This window comes from Chelonia mydas, chromosome 8 (assembly GCF_015237465.2).
Source record: "Chelonia mydas isolate rCheMyd1 chromosome 8, rCheMyd1.pri.v2, whole genome shotgun sequence".
In the NCBI taxonomy this organism is placed as follows: domain Eukaryota; kingdom Metazoa; phylum Chordata; order Testudines; family Cheloniidae; genus Chelonia; species Chelonia mydas.
Genome location: NC_057854.1, coordinates 20,806,926 through 20,822,399, shown reverse-complemented (window position 1 = coordinate 20,822,399; position 15,474 = coordinate 20,806,926). Strand labels below are relative to the sequence as shown.

At 45.7% G+C, this 15,474-nt stretch overlaps 1 protein-coding gene across 2 annotated transcripts in view; it reads left to right on the top strand.

Annotated features, from left to right (window-relative positions):
- SH3PXD2B (SH3 and PX domains 2B) overlaps positions 1-15,474 on the top strand; it is a 116,832-nt gene that overhangs the window by 13,450 nt on the left and 87,908 nt on the right. For both annotated transcript variants that reach the window (XM_037907221.2, XM_043520883.1), the window contains one exon: positions 7,636-7,716. In XM_037907221.2, the coding sequence (XP_037763149.1) occupies positions 7,636-7,716 (81 nt within the window). The remainder of the gene's footprint in view (positions 1-7,635; positions 7,717-15,474) is intronic.

The following is a 15,474-nucleotide window of genomic DNA, read 5'->3' as shown; positions in this document are numbered from 1 at the left end:
CAGCACCACCCCAGCTTCAAACCCCGTGGGCCAGCTAGCTCCAACTAGAGATTGTTTGTGTGTGGATGGGAGTCTGGTTAGGGACAAAACTAGAGTTCTACCATCCGCTAACAATGCAGTGAAGATATGCCCTAAACCTCTCTAACAGATGAGGGAGGAAATACAGTGCTTTGCATTTGGATCTGGCTGTAGGAGTTTGGGGACGTGAGGCGAGATGTGAGGTTATTCTGGTACCGTGTGTGGTGCTCAGGGCCAAGTGATCTCTGGTTTCTGGTGCTGATGGGATTACTCTGGGATGCACACATGAGGTAGTGAACACTGTCTCCTATAGATGCAGCTGCAGGTCACTTGGACACTGGGATATCTCAGTGATGGGCACAGTATAAGAGATGGAGTAGATTGCATATTTCTGCTGGGTCATTCTCAACAAGTGTCTTCTCCATTAGTAACTGCGTGTGGCTCTAATAAAAGGTGAAGTATCTTTGCCTCTCTCTGAAGAAACCGAGGATTGTGCCCAAATGGGAGCATAGATGAGGGACACCTAGTTAACTCGTCGGCATCTTGACATGAGCCAGATGATCACATCCAGCATGCATAGAGCAGATCTTAATCCTGCATTTCTATATAGGGACATAGTGAAGACTCCATCCAAGTAGGCTGGTCCTGTTCCCCTTTGAGACTTGTAGTATGAGTTTAGGAACACTAGAACTTCCTAAGATGCAGCTACCCCGAGGCTATGTTTTGGCCCACCGTGGCACAGGTGAGTTTTACAAGTTGGGGATGTGGGCTTTATGGAAAGCAGGACTCAACCTGAATCCTGTAGGGAGCCATGTCTGTAGCTACCTGACTCTTGGGCACTGTCTAAGAAAGGTACCTCTAAGGGAGAATTCTTGTTACTGGTGCTGTATGTTCTATTGTGACTTCTGTCTTTTGGCTCAATGCTTGAGGGATAAAGCCTGATACGTGGTGTATGTGCTTTATATCCCCTTTTCAGGCTTAGGTGAGGACACCAGCAGAGACTCCTAGAGTCAAATGTAATACGTAGTAACCCCAGTGAATGAGTGGTTTGGTGTTTGAGTCACTTAAACTGCCTGCCTCCGTTTATAAATTGGGGAAGGGTGCCTCAGGCAAAATGTGAGACTTAATGTTTGTAAAGTGCTTTATGGTCTTCAACCACTTCAGGAGTTCAAGGAATATTAATTATCAAATGTGTAGTTTCTGGCGATGCAAAGATCCAGCTCCAGCTGTCTCTAAAATAATAATCCCAGTTTCAGACAATGCTCCCTGGACATTTAATTTCTTTGAGCGTGGGGGTGGGGTGGGGTGGGAATCTGGGCTGAACATGCCATGAAGAGACAAAATTTGAACTGAATTCCTGATCAAATGCTAAACCCCCCATTCTCAGAGATGTGCTGGACTTTGGGATTGCTTGGCTGCTTCTGATCTTTTCCTTTGGGATTTTCATAGTTCCATCCATTCTGCTTTTCTGATGATTCTGTGGCATTTGGAGTCAGCTGATGAAATTCTCAGTTATATATGTGATGCTACTTCTGGTGGGTACCATTGCCAGCAGACCTAGCTAAGGTTTTCCTCATCCTTGCTGTATGCTCCCATTGTGGGGGAGGGGGTATGGATCTCCCTCTGGGCTGGAGGAAGGCATTTGATTCACTGTAACTTGCCAGCATGTTTCCCCTCCATTTGCCAGAGTCATTTCTAACATCATAATTGACTGGCAGCTTTCATTTCTGTTATGGTTGGCCAAATGTCCTTTGCATCTCTCTAGCAACTTGTCATTTTTGGCAGTTCCCTTCTTTATTTTTTTTTTTGGTCCCACTTTTTCCACTGGCAGGTTCTCATTTTGAGCTCCACCTGGAGGAATACAGAGGGGTGGAAGGGATTGTGTGTGATATGCAGGAGGTCATATGAGAGAGCCTCTGTAGGGAACAATCCTGCACTGGTCAATAGGATGCACAAGATGACCTAATAGGTCTTTGTCCATCTCTCACTTCTTTGATCAGTTGGAGTAGGCTTGATATATGCAGAAATGTCTGTTAGCTGGAAATACTGCCTGCCTCTCACCAGTCTTGTTCACTAACTTTTAAGAAGTTGGTACCCCTAACTCTGTGCTCAGTGGGAGGTTTGGGGGAGGCAAGTCACAGGTGTGATTGTCAGAGGGACCAGAATCTCATGTTTCTCTCACTCCATTTTGTGTAAAGGATTATTTAGCGTTCAGCACACAAAGGAATGAGCAAGTGGAAGGTCCGATTAGTTAGGCAAGGGTCTAGCTGAGCTCTGTTCTGTAAGGCTCGCATTGCAACTTCTGAACCCTTCACAGCCCAGCAAAATCAACATGGAACTGGAGGGAAGACCTACTCCCCTGTCTTTGGAATGGGAAGTATATCTGAAAAGATAGTCCATGCTGCCTCTACTTTAGAATGGATCTGAGGCCATGAACCATCTTGAGCCTAGAGGTCTCTTCTCTTTATTCATATATGGTGTGTGAGGTGGGCATGATGCTGTGCACCCACACCATCTGTTCCTCGTCAGGGCAAGGTCCCTGCCAGGAGTTGTGTTTTTACAGATCTCAGGAGCACAGCCTAGAAGTTCCTTTGCTGTCTTATGGGTCTTGGGGTCCAATTAAGCTGTGGTGTCAGAGGGCACAACTCTCAGTCCTGCTTGCTTATGCCAACCCTAGATTTTTGTGCCTGAGCATCAGACTTAATTGAAGTTTAACACAGCTGATGTATACAGCAGCCTGGATGGGAGGGTGGTGCTGGCACTTTCTAGCGATACTGGGTTGGGAGTGAGGAAGAATAAGGAATCCTTTTCTAAAAAAGAGGAACTGTCAGTTCCTAGGTTTCACAGCATCAGCTAGTTTCTCTCTGCTGTGCACACCCTGCTGTTGGCCTGGGAAGGCCTGTAAATATTTAGACCACTGGGACTGTTAGTCTTGGCTGCTGGCCATCGCACGTGATGGTGTTGCAGCCCCCTTCTGGCTTCTTCGCTGTTTGCTCTAGTCTCCCCACCCCTCTAGGAAATGAGCAAGTTGGAATTGAGCTTTGACTTTCCCCCCTCCTCTCTACTGTTTAGCCCAGCTGTGCTTGTCACTCTGGGATGGAGCACTTTGGGTGGGTGCAGAGAAATAGGGGAGAGCTGGTTGCAGTGCCAGTAGGACTGCTCCTTGAGGAGCCTCTGTTCCCATTGGAAAAGGGGTGATGCTCGTTTTGGTATCCTGTTTTCAGAGGATAATAGATCTTCTCCAGACAATTTCTATGAAGTAATTCTGTCCACCTCCGAACACCAACAGGCCAGGGCAGGGCTGTCCCACTGAACATTTTCCACTGAGTTGAGTTGTCCGCTTCCCTCTCCTCTGTTCCTCACATGGCGCTGTTCGGACTGGGCTTAGGGTGGCTTCACTGTGGATGAAATTGAATCCACTCAGGCTTCTCCTTACGGGAGCTGGGCCAGTGAATTCTGTGGACCCAGAACTTGCACCCTCTGTCCAGCACCAGCCACCTCCCATTACAAAAAGCTCTTCCAGTTGGATGATGTACACTGGTGGGAGGTGCCACACCAACACCGTTTTGCCCTAAACTGTGGGTTTTCGAGTGAGATATTTTTTCAAAGGTATTTTGGCACTTGGTGGGATTTTTCAGAAGTGCTTAAACAGGGTAGATTCTGAACTGACATTCATTTCAATTGGAGTTTTGCAAATCCTATTAGGTGCCTAAATACCTTTGAAAGTCTGGTCCTTAGTGGCCCCATTACCATAAGGGACAGCTGGTCTGGTTTTCTTGTCCTCTGGGCCAGCAGGGGCTAGTATATATAGATGCTGACATAGCCCACGGGAGGGATATAAGGTGGGTTCTGAGGAGAGTAACATGCATTTGTCAGCAACATGGGACCCCGGCATGAAGGGGGGAATATTCACAAGGGAAGAGCTCTAAAGCTATCTCCCTGCTGGGAAGCTGATGGAAACAGCATTTTCCACAGATATTTAGAATTTGCTTTTTCTGCAGATTGTTGGTTGAGCTGGGGGCAGGGGGTGCCATGTAGGACTGTCCTGCTGTTAAATGGAATGTGTAAACCGGTTATACAGATATTCCAGTAAGACTAGCACCTAAACGAAATGAGTGAAGTGGGGAGTAGGGAAGAATATTCCTGCCCTCTTGATTGCAAAGCCATCAGCGCCCTCACCCACCCAAACCTCTTGGCTTATCTCCCCTCTGAGTTTTAAATTCACTTGGGCTCTAGTAAATCGCTTTGCACAAGCTGATTAACATCCCAGTGTAATAAACTGTTGACTCCAAAATAAAGGCAGGCTAGGAATAAACAATGGAGGAAAAATTGGCTTTTCTTCTTGCCCCACTGGCAGGCTTTCTCCAGGCAGGCAGCCAGCAGTGATATAACCCTGTGAAATGCTATGGAATGGATGTGAGCTGTGATATTAGCAGAGCCGCCAACCTAAATGATGTCATACTGGCTGCCTTGCAGACCCTGGTGGGAAACTAAGAGCAGCTTGGAAGTGCTCTGGAGGAGGCTTAACGCTTTACTGGCTAGAAAGATGTATGCTGTGTTCTGATTTTGTTCGAGTTGGCTGGCACTGACCAGTGAAAGGTGCTCTCTGGTGGCTGGTGAGCTGGAACTGAGAGTTGTATGGAGAAAGCACTCTTTTCCTTGGTTGTGGGGAGAGACCTGCACAAAGGATTACCAAGGCTTTGTAAACCTAAGTTGACCAATCTGTATCCATGAAGACTTTTATCGCTGTCACAGATGCTGCATTCTAGGGCCGCTCGGCGCTTTGTGGTATCACCAGAAGTGGTGCCCATAACACACTACCCAATTCATTACAGTGTATAAAGTGAGGCGGGAAGGAGAAATAGCTTAAATTTTGGGATGATCACCTGTGTCTTTTCTTAAAAAATGTGCTGGAGTGAAGTCCCATATCCAGAGAACAGGAAGAAGATTCCTCACATGGCATCTCCTTTTAATCTTGATTTGAAGACATCACCCTTAAGAATACTCAGCTCTTCTCGATCCCCTTTATGATCTCTTGGCTTTAGCTCGTCTTACATTGACAATCCAGTCTGAGATGCTGGATGAATTTTATTCCAAGATTGGATAGCATAGTATCCGGACACCCAAGCATATGTGATGGACAAAATAGTTAAGTGTTTCTCTTTCCCCTGGTCTTAGCTTCAGGTTCTAGTAGTGACACTGGATGCTGGTCAGATTGCATTCTGGAGAAATGGATGGCTCTCTGTGGTAAAAAATTTAAAAATGTAATGGATTATATTTTAATTCAGTTATACTTGAGCCATGTTCCTGCCAAAGCATCATCTAAAGTTTTATCGCTTCTGTTAACCTTGGTCTTCCAAAAGTTGTCCTCATCTTTTGTTGGGTGGGCTTTTGAATTTCTGGCAGCATAATGTGAGCATATGTTGAAGTGGGGTGGGGAGGGAAAAGTGAACTTGCTTTTGGCCACGGTATCGCAAACTTTGCAATAGCAAGAGCTACGCTGGCACTTTGTCAGGAGCCCAAGGATCATCTTCAATTTTGTGAGAAATATATAAAGTACTAAATAACAAATCATCACCTAATTCCATTATTTGTCTGCCTTCAGCCACAGCAGATGAATCAAAATTGCTTATTTTTGCATTCATTACCAATTAAAAACCCTTGGTTCATCACCAGCACTTTGAATAACCTACAGTTACAGGAATTAATTACAGATTGCTTTATAGAACAGGAAGATAACTGACCTAAAACAAGTTAAAAGTAAACCAACCTCAAGGCATTCAGATCCATTAGAGGAAATGCAGAGCAATTTATGAACTTGCTGGGATCATAAGAACTCAACAGGCTACAACTCTGTGCTGTGCCACGTATTCTGTACCACTGCACATTCACAGAATTTATGTCCCCCACAGATTTATTTGCTTCCCTGCAGAGAAATGGCTTTCTGACGGGGAAGCAAAGGGAGGCCACAAGAGTGGTCATGCGACCCTCCCCAGCTGTATGTTTTGGGTGCCCAGGGCAGCCGCCAGAGAGGTAAATCACTGTGGGGCAGGAGGCAAGATTGGGGAAGACCCAGCTGGTGGCTCCTACCCTGCGCTGGGCTCAGCTGCTGGTCCCGGCTGGTCTGGGGAGGACAGGACTTCCTTTTCCCTTGCATGGCATCCAGGGCTGGGTCAGACCCACCCCCAGATTTCTCTCCTGGCTGCAGGAAGCTCTGCAAGCTCTCTTCCCCCACCCCACTTCCTGCACCCATTGCTCCTCAGCTGCAGGGAGAGGGATTCCTGTACAGGGAGCTGCCCAATCCCCATGCAACCAGACCCCCTCATACCCAGACCCTCCTGCCAAGCCTCACCTCCCACCAATAAGCCCCACTCTCCCTGCACCTGAACCACCCGCACCTGGATCCCCACCCTACTGAGCCCCAACCAGGTACATCTGGAGCCCCCACTGAGCCCCCCACACCCAGTTCCCCTCCCCCCCCACATCCAGACTCTCCCTCCCCCCCCAGTCTCTCAGCCCCAGCCATCTTCACCTGGAACCTCCTGCAGAGTCCCGTTACTGTTGCACCCAGAACCCCCCAACAAGCCCCTGTGCATCTGTATCCCCCACTGAGCTGCCCACACACAGATTGCCCCACACAGACACCCTCTACATTAAGTCCCTCCACACTTGGATCCTGCCTTGCTGAGCCTGCCTGCCCATACAGAGGGGCAGGGCCCTGGGGTGTTTCTGGGGCAGGCTGGGTTCTTGCGCTGTGTCAGGGTTGGGTGCAGCCTCACCGCCGAGTCTGTGCCCGGGGCTGGGGGAGCTGCACAGTGATCTCCCACCTTTGTGCAGCCAGTGGCCTATGCTCCCCAGCGCTGTGCTTGAGCCTCCACATTTATTTGATAAATAAAATTTTCAGTATTTTGCAGAATTTTAAAATATTGTGTGCAGAATTTTTATTTTTTTGGCACAGAATGCCCTCAGGAGTAACCATCTAGTGCACTAAGAATATTTCTTAATATAATTTTGGAGCCCATGGGAGCAAGCTTACAGATCAGGAGACTTGGGCTAGTGAGGCTCGGGCTAGTGCACTGAAAATCGCTGTGTAAACAGCACTTTGAAGCTGTGGCTGGAGCTGGAGCTCAGGCTCCAAAGCCTAGGGAGGTGGGTGTAGACATATCCTTCTGACCATGGTTGGGATGCTTGGGGTGATGGTATAGCTACTAACTGTTGACCTGTCTGGTGGTGGTGTGACTTTGTTTTATTTTATGTTTGATGTATATGTGATCTTACAGAACTCTTGAAATCTTTTCAGTGACTAATGCCCATGTATGCTGCTAGTAAACCATCTGGGTCACAATTATGAACTGAACATTTTGTTCTGTGTGATGTCTTTTTGGATAAATTATTCATTAAGCTCCATTGCAGGAAAGGACTTGAAGCTCATGCCTAACTTTTGACTTCAGTGGGACTAAAGTGTGTGTTTAAGTCCTTTATTAATAGAGATGCTTTACTGCGTTGGGATCTACCAGTGGGACTCTGGAAGCCGCCCTAACTTCCAGTATTGTAGGAATGGTGCAGGTTGTTCTATTGATGTCACTCTTCTCTAATCTCCTTCTCTGTCCCCCACAGGTGTATATAATCAAAGTCTCCTGGTCCAATGGTTCCACAGAAGTCATTTATCGACGGTACAGCAAGTTCTTTGACCTGCAGGTAAGAATCTTGCCATCCCTTGTGTATTTTGGTTTTGAAGTTCCCATACAAGGACATATTGCTTATTCTGCATTTTTGTATTCCTTTTTTGCATTATACAAAGATTTGTAATGTTTTAATTTAGGAGTCTGATATGTGTCTTGTGTAAATATTACATTTAAAAAAAAAAAAAAACAACCTTGAAAACCAAGCCATTGGCTAGACTCTCTTGTAGCTGAACTGTGCAGAGTTGCTTATACACAGTTTCATCAGTTCATGAAAGTGGCTAAGAAACAGACAAAGGGTTAGGGAGACACTCCTAATTTTATGACAGGTGCCCTGTAGCTTCTGCATGTACGAATATTGTCTGTCTACTGTTTCCCTCGTTAGATGTCTGATGTACAGAGATGATAGCAGTTACCTACCAGAAGTCCATCTAATGTTGTTCAGTTTGGGGATATCATTCTTTCAGTGTCTAAACTGCAGTTTGCCCTCTCTGGCTTCTTGTTGCTATTTGGGGAGAGTTAAGGTCACTTGCTGAAATTTATCAGGAATCCAATCCTAAAGGGAGAACATTCTGAAGACTAAGGTTGCTTCTCAGAGCCTTTTCAGGACTCTGCCTTGAGACAGCAATTAGTTCCAGCCCTGTTCAGGGTGAACGTTCACACTGGATGAATGGAATGCTCGTGTCTTTGCCTTCTCTACCGCCTTTACGTCCTTCATTCATTGGCCAACTGTGGATGCTAAACACCATTCTTCATAATCTGTGGCTGTCTTCTTGTGACTTGAACTACGAGGTCCCTATCCATTTTTTTTTTTTGACTGATGCAATGTCTTCTCATAGAAATAGTTACCATATCCTAAATGGAGGTTTTTGGGGATGTGACTGAATTAACAGAGATTATAGATCGGCTCCAATGTGTTTGCATTGGAACTGGAAGGTGTGATTTCCAGCTTGGGTAGACATACCTGCACTAGCTCTGATTTAGTGCTTTACAAATAGCAGTGTAGCTTAGGCAGCATGAGCGACAGGGCAACTAACCCGTCCCATTGCCCATGCTGCCACAGCTACACAGCTATTTGTAACACTGAGTACATACATAGGCTTTCAGACAGGATTGTACTCGGGGCAACTCGTCCGTCTGTCCTGTCGCCCCTGTTGCGTGCTAAAAATAGCAGTGTAGCTGTGGCTAGCTCAATCAGCATTGGAAATAGGCTTAGTCTGAACTTGGAGCAAGAAAATGATTCTCAAGTGGCAGGTTTTTTTTGTTATAACTTCTGTTTTGATTTTTATTTTATTTATAATAAACTGTGTGAAAATGTTGAGAGCCCCCTTTGGAAGTGGAGGAGGGTTGAGATAAGAACAGCCATACTGGGTCAGACAAGTTGTCCAACTGTCCCAGTATCCTGTCTTCTGAAGCAAGGCCGGATTAACCAGTAGGCTAATGAGGCTAGCCTTAGGCTCTACTGGTCGGGCAGGGGGCGCGGCCGGGACCGGATGAGGGGGAGCAAGCTTGCTCATGCAGCCTTGCTGGAGTGCTCCTGCCAGCAGGAAAGGCAAAGCAGCCCCCTGTGGCTTGGAAGGAGCTCAGCCGGCAGCCTGCTGCTACCACTCCCTCCTGTCTGCATCTCCCCGTGCTGCAGGAACACACTGCAGGGTATCCGGTTAACATTGGTGACCAGACACTAAAAATGAGCTTAACACGGGAGCCGGTGCCAGCCGTGGGTGTAGTATGAGCAGGCATTGTCTCCCTACCCAGGACCCCCCACCCCCGATTTTTCTGGAGCTCTGCTTAGCTGTCAGGGAGGGAAGAAGCTCCCTCTGTCCCCATCCTTGGCTGAGGCTGGCAGGCAGCTCCAGGATGCTGCCTCCTGGGTCCCAGTGCCTGTCAGCTTCTATGCTTGCTGGATCCCATTTCTGGACAACTGGTGAGTGCCTGTGTGTGGGGAGGGCAGGGCAAGGGGGTGGCGGTGGGAAGAGGCAGTACCAGAGTGGTAGGGTGGGAAGCTTGCACAGAAGCTGCGCACATTCTATCCTGCTCCAGCCAGAGCTATTGCCCCTCCCATGTATAAGGAACGAATTCCCACACATTTGTAGCAAAAACAAAACATCCCATTCTGGATACCAGTACTCTAACTTTTACAGTACCTTCCATGGAGGGGCTTCAGATTTATGATGCACTGTGTTCAATACTATACTGAACTGTACTAAAAATCAAAGAAATCCAATTTTTTTCTTTGGTGTATTTTTCTGTACTGGGATGCACTGGCAACCAAGTTCTTTCCTTATGCTCAGCCTAGTTCCGCAGGCCAACACATATTTGTGCTTTTAAGGGGTTGCAAAAGCACTGGAGGAAGCTCCACACACAATGTTATAGGTTTCTCCATCCCCTCTCCCTCAAGGATTTTAAATCCACTTCTCAGCAGGCTGTGATAGAAAGACTGAATGAATAGGCTAAATGTACGTTCTGTCCATTTGCTGGTTCTCTAACAGTTCAATCCATCATAAAAGTACCTCACATTTGATTTATTTTGAGTTTTATTCCAAAAACTTAAAGCTAAATAAACCTAAAGTTAGTCCTCATTTTCTGTCCCAGCTCAAACTAACTTCTTTCCCAAGTGGAAAATGTTGGGTGAGCATGGAATGTGAGTGATTCGAGAAGGGAATGAGAACACAGGCCAGTTCCTGCGGATAGTTACACCCGTGTAGCCTTATCGACTTCAGGGGGAATAGATTTTGTGCTTCTGCTTTTTCACACTTGATATAAGCAGAATCTCATTCACTGTCCTCCCCTAAACTCTGAGCACTTAAGGGAAAAAAATAAGCAAGGTCTGCTTGATTTACACATGCAAACGAAACGGGAAGCTCTCCCTTCATTCAACACCAGCCTTAAACACCAGACCTGATGTAACAAGGGCGTCACTACAGCGGCCTTGGTTGGACTGTTCTTTTGAAAGAACCTTAATGGTTCTTTTAAGATGCTGATTTTCAATGAAGTCTTTTTTTTCACTGGGGGCAGAGAACTCAACAGGGAATAGCTCTGTTTTGTCAAGTCCTAGTCACTCAAAAGCTGAAAGGCTTTAGATTAAGTTTGTTTAATGTTTGTACGGTGATTTTGAAGAGCTAACATATACAGAAGTGCTAAATATTATGACTGGGCAACTGTCTAAAGATCTGTGTCATTTCTAGCTGTTACCTTTTTCTTACAGAAAGCTTAAAACAAACAAATGCAAACTATAGGGGGCTGGTGCACACAGAACACATGCTTAAAAAACCCCATGTCAGAGCTGCTGATCACACATTCTAGAATAGATAATACTTAGCCCTGCCATGAGTGCAGGGGACCAGCCTAGATGACCTCTCGAAGTCCCTTCTAGTCCTATGATTCTATTCTATTATTCTAATTGTGGAAGAGCTTGGTGACAGAATGGCCTGATGTGGTGAATCATTGGTGATTAACTACACAAACTGGGTATCATCCCACAAATAATATTTGGGTTCAATTTGAAAACAGTAATTCATTTTTCTCAGCCAGTGCAAAACTGGGAGGCAGCTTTCAGAGCAAGACAGCCTAAAATACAATGCCACTCAATGTAATTTTCCCACTACTACTTCCTCTACTTCACTGGATTTTACACAATAAAAGCTGGCTGCCTCCAAAACTGCAGTTAGAGTGAGATATGGACTCTACACCACATACCCTAGCTTGGGAAAAACACCTGCAGGGCTTGGCTTTGCACTGTGCCATGTGGAGAGCTGAGGGTAGAAGCACGAGGTTGACAGACGTGAGCAGGATGGGGAATGTTGCAGTGTTCATCTGCATACAGATGAGTATTCCACTATCTAGGAGGAAGGAGGCCTAAGAGAAGGACCGCATAGCATCAGTATCTGTTTGAAGAATGGAGTGTCATGAGAGTAGAATAAACTTGTTAATTTTACATAAAAATGTATGTATTGTGACAGGGTCGGGCCAGATGGCTACAGGAGAGTGACAGAAGGCAGATATACTAGCCCCAGGTTAAGTAGGGCCCATTTCCCTGGGTAAGGTAATGGGGAAGGTTCCAGAATAATCAGGAACTTTCTGGAAACAATTAAGGCAGACAGGCTGATTAGAACACCTGCAGCCAATCAAGAAGCTGTTAGAATCAATTAAGGCAGGCTAATCAGGGTACCTGGGTTTAAAAAGGAGCTCACTTCAGTTTGTGGCGTGTGTTCAAGGAGCTGAGAGCAAGAGGTGCAAGAAGCTGAGAGTGAGAAGGCGTACTACGGGAAGACTGAGAAGTACAAGCATTATCAGACATCAGGAGGAAGGTCCTGTGGTGAGAATAAAGAAGGTGTTGGGAGGAGGCCCTGGGGCAGTAGCCCAGGGAGTTGTAGCTGTCACGCAGCTGCTACAGGAGCCACTGTAGACAGCTGCACTCCACAGGGCCCTAGGCTGGAACCCGTAGTAGAGGGCAGGCCTGGGTTCCCCCAATCCCTCCATCCTCCCCCCAACTCCCTACTTGATACTGGAGGAGTTGACCTGGACTGTGGGTTCCACCAGAGGGGAAGGTCTCTGGCCTTTTCCCCGATCCACTAGGTGGATCAGCAGAGATTGCGGGGATTGTTCTTCTTCCTTTTCCCCATGCTGGACAGTGATGAGGTTAACTGAGTGAACGGCAGATTTGAGCCACGAAAGTGGCCAAACTGAGGGATGCCGTGGACCTCTGAGGTGAGCAAATCTGCCAATAAGCGCAGGACCCACCAAGGCAGAGGAGGAACTTTGTCACAGTATAGAAATGTTTGATGACTTCATAATTTTTTTTTACAATATGTAATTCATACTTTGGGCCCTTCCCTCCCATTAGCCTTAGGCCCCTCATAACTGTAATCTGGCCCTGTTCCAAAGTGGCCAATGCCAGGTACTTCAGAGGGAATGAACAGAACAGGTCATCATCAAGTGATCCATCCCCTGTCATCCACTCCCAGATTCTGGCAGTCAGAGGCTTGGGAAATCCAGAACATGCAATAGCATCCCTTACCATCTTGGCTAACAGCCACTGATGAACTTATCTAATTATTTTCTGAACGCCGTTTATAGTTTTGGCCTTCACAACATCCCATGGCAATGAGTTCCATAGGTTAACTGTGCATTGTGTAAAGAACTACTTCCTTTGTTTTTAAACCTGCTGCCTATTAATTTCTTTGGGTCAAGAAAGTGAAGGAGTAAATAACACTTTCTTATTCGCTTTCTCCACACCAGTCACGATTTTATAGACCTCTAACATATCCCCTCTCAGTCATTGCTTGTCCAAGCTAAGAAGAACCAGTCTGTTTAATCTCTCCTTGTACAGAAGCTGTTCCATGCCCTTAGTCATTTTTGTTTCCCTTCTCTGTACCTTTTCCAATTATAATATATCTTTTTGAGAAGGGGTGACTAGAACTGCATACAGGATTCAAGGTGTGGGCATATCATGGATTTATATAGTGGCATTATGATGTTTTCTGATTTATTTTCTATTTTTGTAAAGGTTCCTAACTTCTGTTAGCTTTTTTGATTGCCATTGCACATTGAGTGGATGTTTTCAGAGAACTATCCACAGAGACTCCCAAGATCTTTCTTGAGTGTAACAGCTAATTTAGACCCCATCATTTTGTATGTATAGCTGAGATTATGTTTTCCAATTTAATTACTTTGCATTTATCAACATTGAATTTCATCTGCCATTGAGTTGCCAAGTCACCCAGGTAGTGAGATACCTTTGTAACTCTTCACCTCTGCTTTGGACTTCACTGTCTTGAGTAATTTTGTATGATCTTCAAATTTTGCCACCTCAATGTTTTACCTTTTTTCCAGATCCTTTATGAATATGTTGAATAGCGCTGGTCCCAGTACAGATCCTTGGGGGACATCGCTATTTACCTCTCTCCATTCTGAAAACTGACCATTTATTCCCAACCTTTGTTTCCTGACTTTTTAATCAGTTATTGATCCATGTGAGGACCTTACCTCTTATCCCATGGCTGCTTACTTTGCTTAAGAGCCTTTAGTGAGGGACCTTGTCAAAGGCTTTCTGGACATCTAAGTGTACTATATCTGCTTGATCACCCTTGTCCACATGTTTGTTGACCCTCAAAGAATTCTAATAGATTAGTGAGGCATGATCTCCCTTTACTAAGACCATGGTGACTCTTCCCCAGCAAAACACGTTCATCTAGATGTTTGACAATTCTGTTCTTTACTCTAGTTTCAGACAATTTGCCTGGTACTGAAGTTAGGCTTACGGCCTGTAATTGCTGGGATCGTCACTAGAGCCTTTTTAAAAAAATTGGCATCACATTAGCTATCCTCCAATCATCTGGTGCAGAAGCTGATTTAAATGGGTTACATACCACAGTTCTGCAATTTCATATTCGAGTTCTTTTAGAACTCTTGGGTGAATCCATCTGGTCCTGGTGGTTTATTACTGTTTAATTTATCAATTTTGTTCCAAAACCTCCTCTACTGACACCTCAGTCTGTTTTATGTATAACTTTGTTTTAGGACCTATCCTCCACATCCAATCTCTTCCTATGCATCTAAGATTTCAACAGGTGGGTCACTCTGTTAATCTGTAATGCTCCTTGGGTGCTTTTGTTGAAACACCTTCTCAATCAGTCATTCTGGGATGCTATAGCCTCAAGATGGGTAGATGTCACAGGACATGTTCCTTTAAATAGTCTATCCTGTGTGGATGGGGACAAGGATTGGGTTCCCTAAAGCTTCCTGAAAAAGTGTTCAGATTCCATCCTTAGGATAGTGTGACACTTCATTCATATTCCTAGATTCCTGAGCCTCCTTCCACCCCAAGTGCTACTGCTGTGATATCCCTAGGATATTCCTGTGCCACACTTATCATACAGCTAGGTTATTGCTGGAATGCTTCCAAGAAAATCTCCTCTCAGCTCAGGCACTAGAGCCAAGGATAGTCCTTAATCTACCTCTTCATCTCACACTCCCACCTTTTCTGGTGCCCCCATGGTAAAGCCAATTGTAAATTATTCTTACTCCTGAAGGGCAAGAGCAGCTGAGGAGATCAATATGCTGAGGCTGGGCTTTGACCCATAATTCCTCCCCCTCTGTGCCCAAGTCTGTAAAATGGATTCTGATGCTTGGAATTTATTATTATTTTGAGGAAGGGTGGGAACCAGGGTGTGTGCATGGATTACATTGTTGCTCCTCTTTGCCTCGTTTTGCTCTGAAGGAGATCAGGTCTGAACTTCTGCTCAAGGAGTTATCGGAAGAGGCTTCACTTTTGTGTTCCTTAGAGCTGGGTTATACATAGACTATGGTTTGAGAACTGTCTGTGCCCAGCACACTGCTGCAGCATCTCTGGTGCTACCAAATTCTTCAAAACTGGCTCTTGATAGTCTGGCCTATTGTGTACAGTAGCCATACAAGCTGTCTGGGAGGCAGTGTGCTCTAGTGCATTCAACACACAGAGTTGGGAGCCAGGAAATCCCGAGTTCTGAAACCAGTTTTGCCACTTAACCTCTCTTACAGCTGCCTCTTCTGTATAATGTGTCTAATGAAGGTCCCCACCCTATAGACTGTGAAGGCAGTAGTGCAAGGGAAACAAGAATTAATTAGCTCACTTGGCCAGCACTGTTGAAGCATAAAGTCCATGCAAGTGGTTAGTTAATGACCAAACACCACATGGTGATGATGTTTTTGCAATGTGAATGAGTCTACCTCTGATTCCTTGAGTAATTTCTCCTCCAGCATTGATTGCTGTGGGGAAGTGGTATAGGTGGCCTCT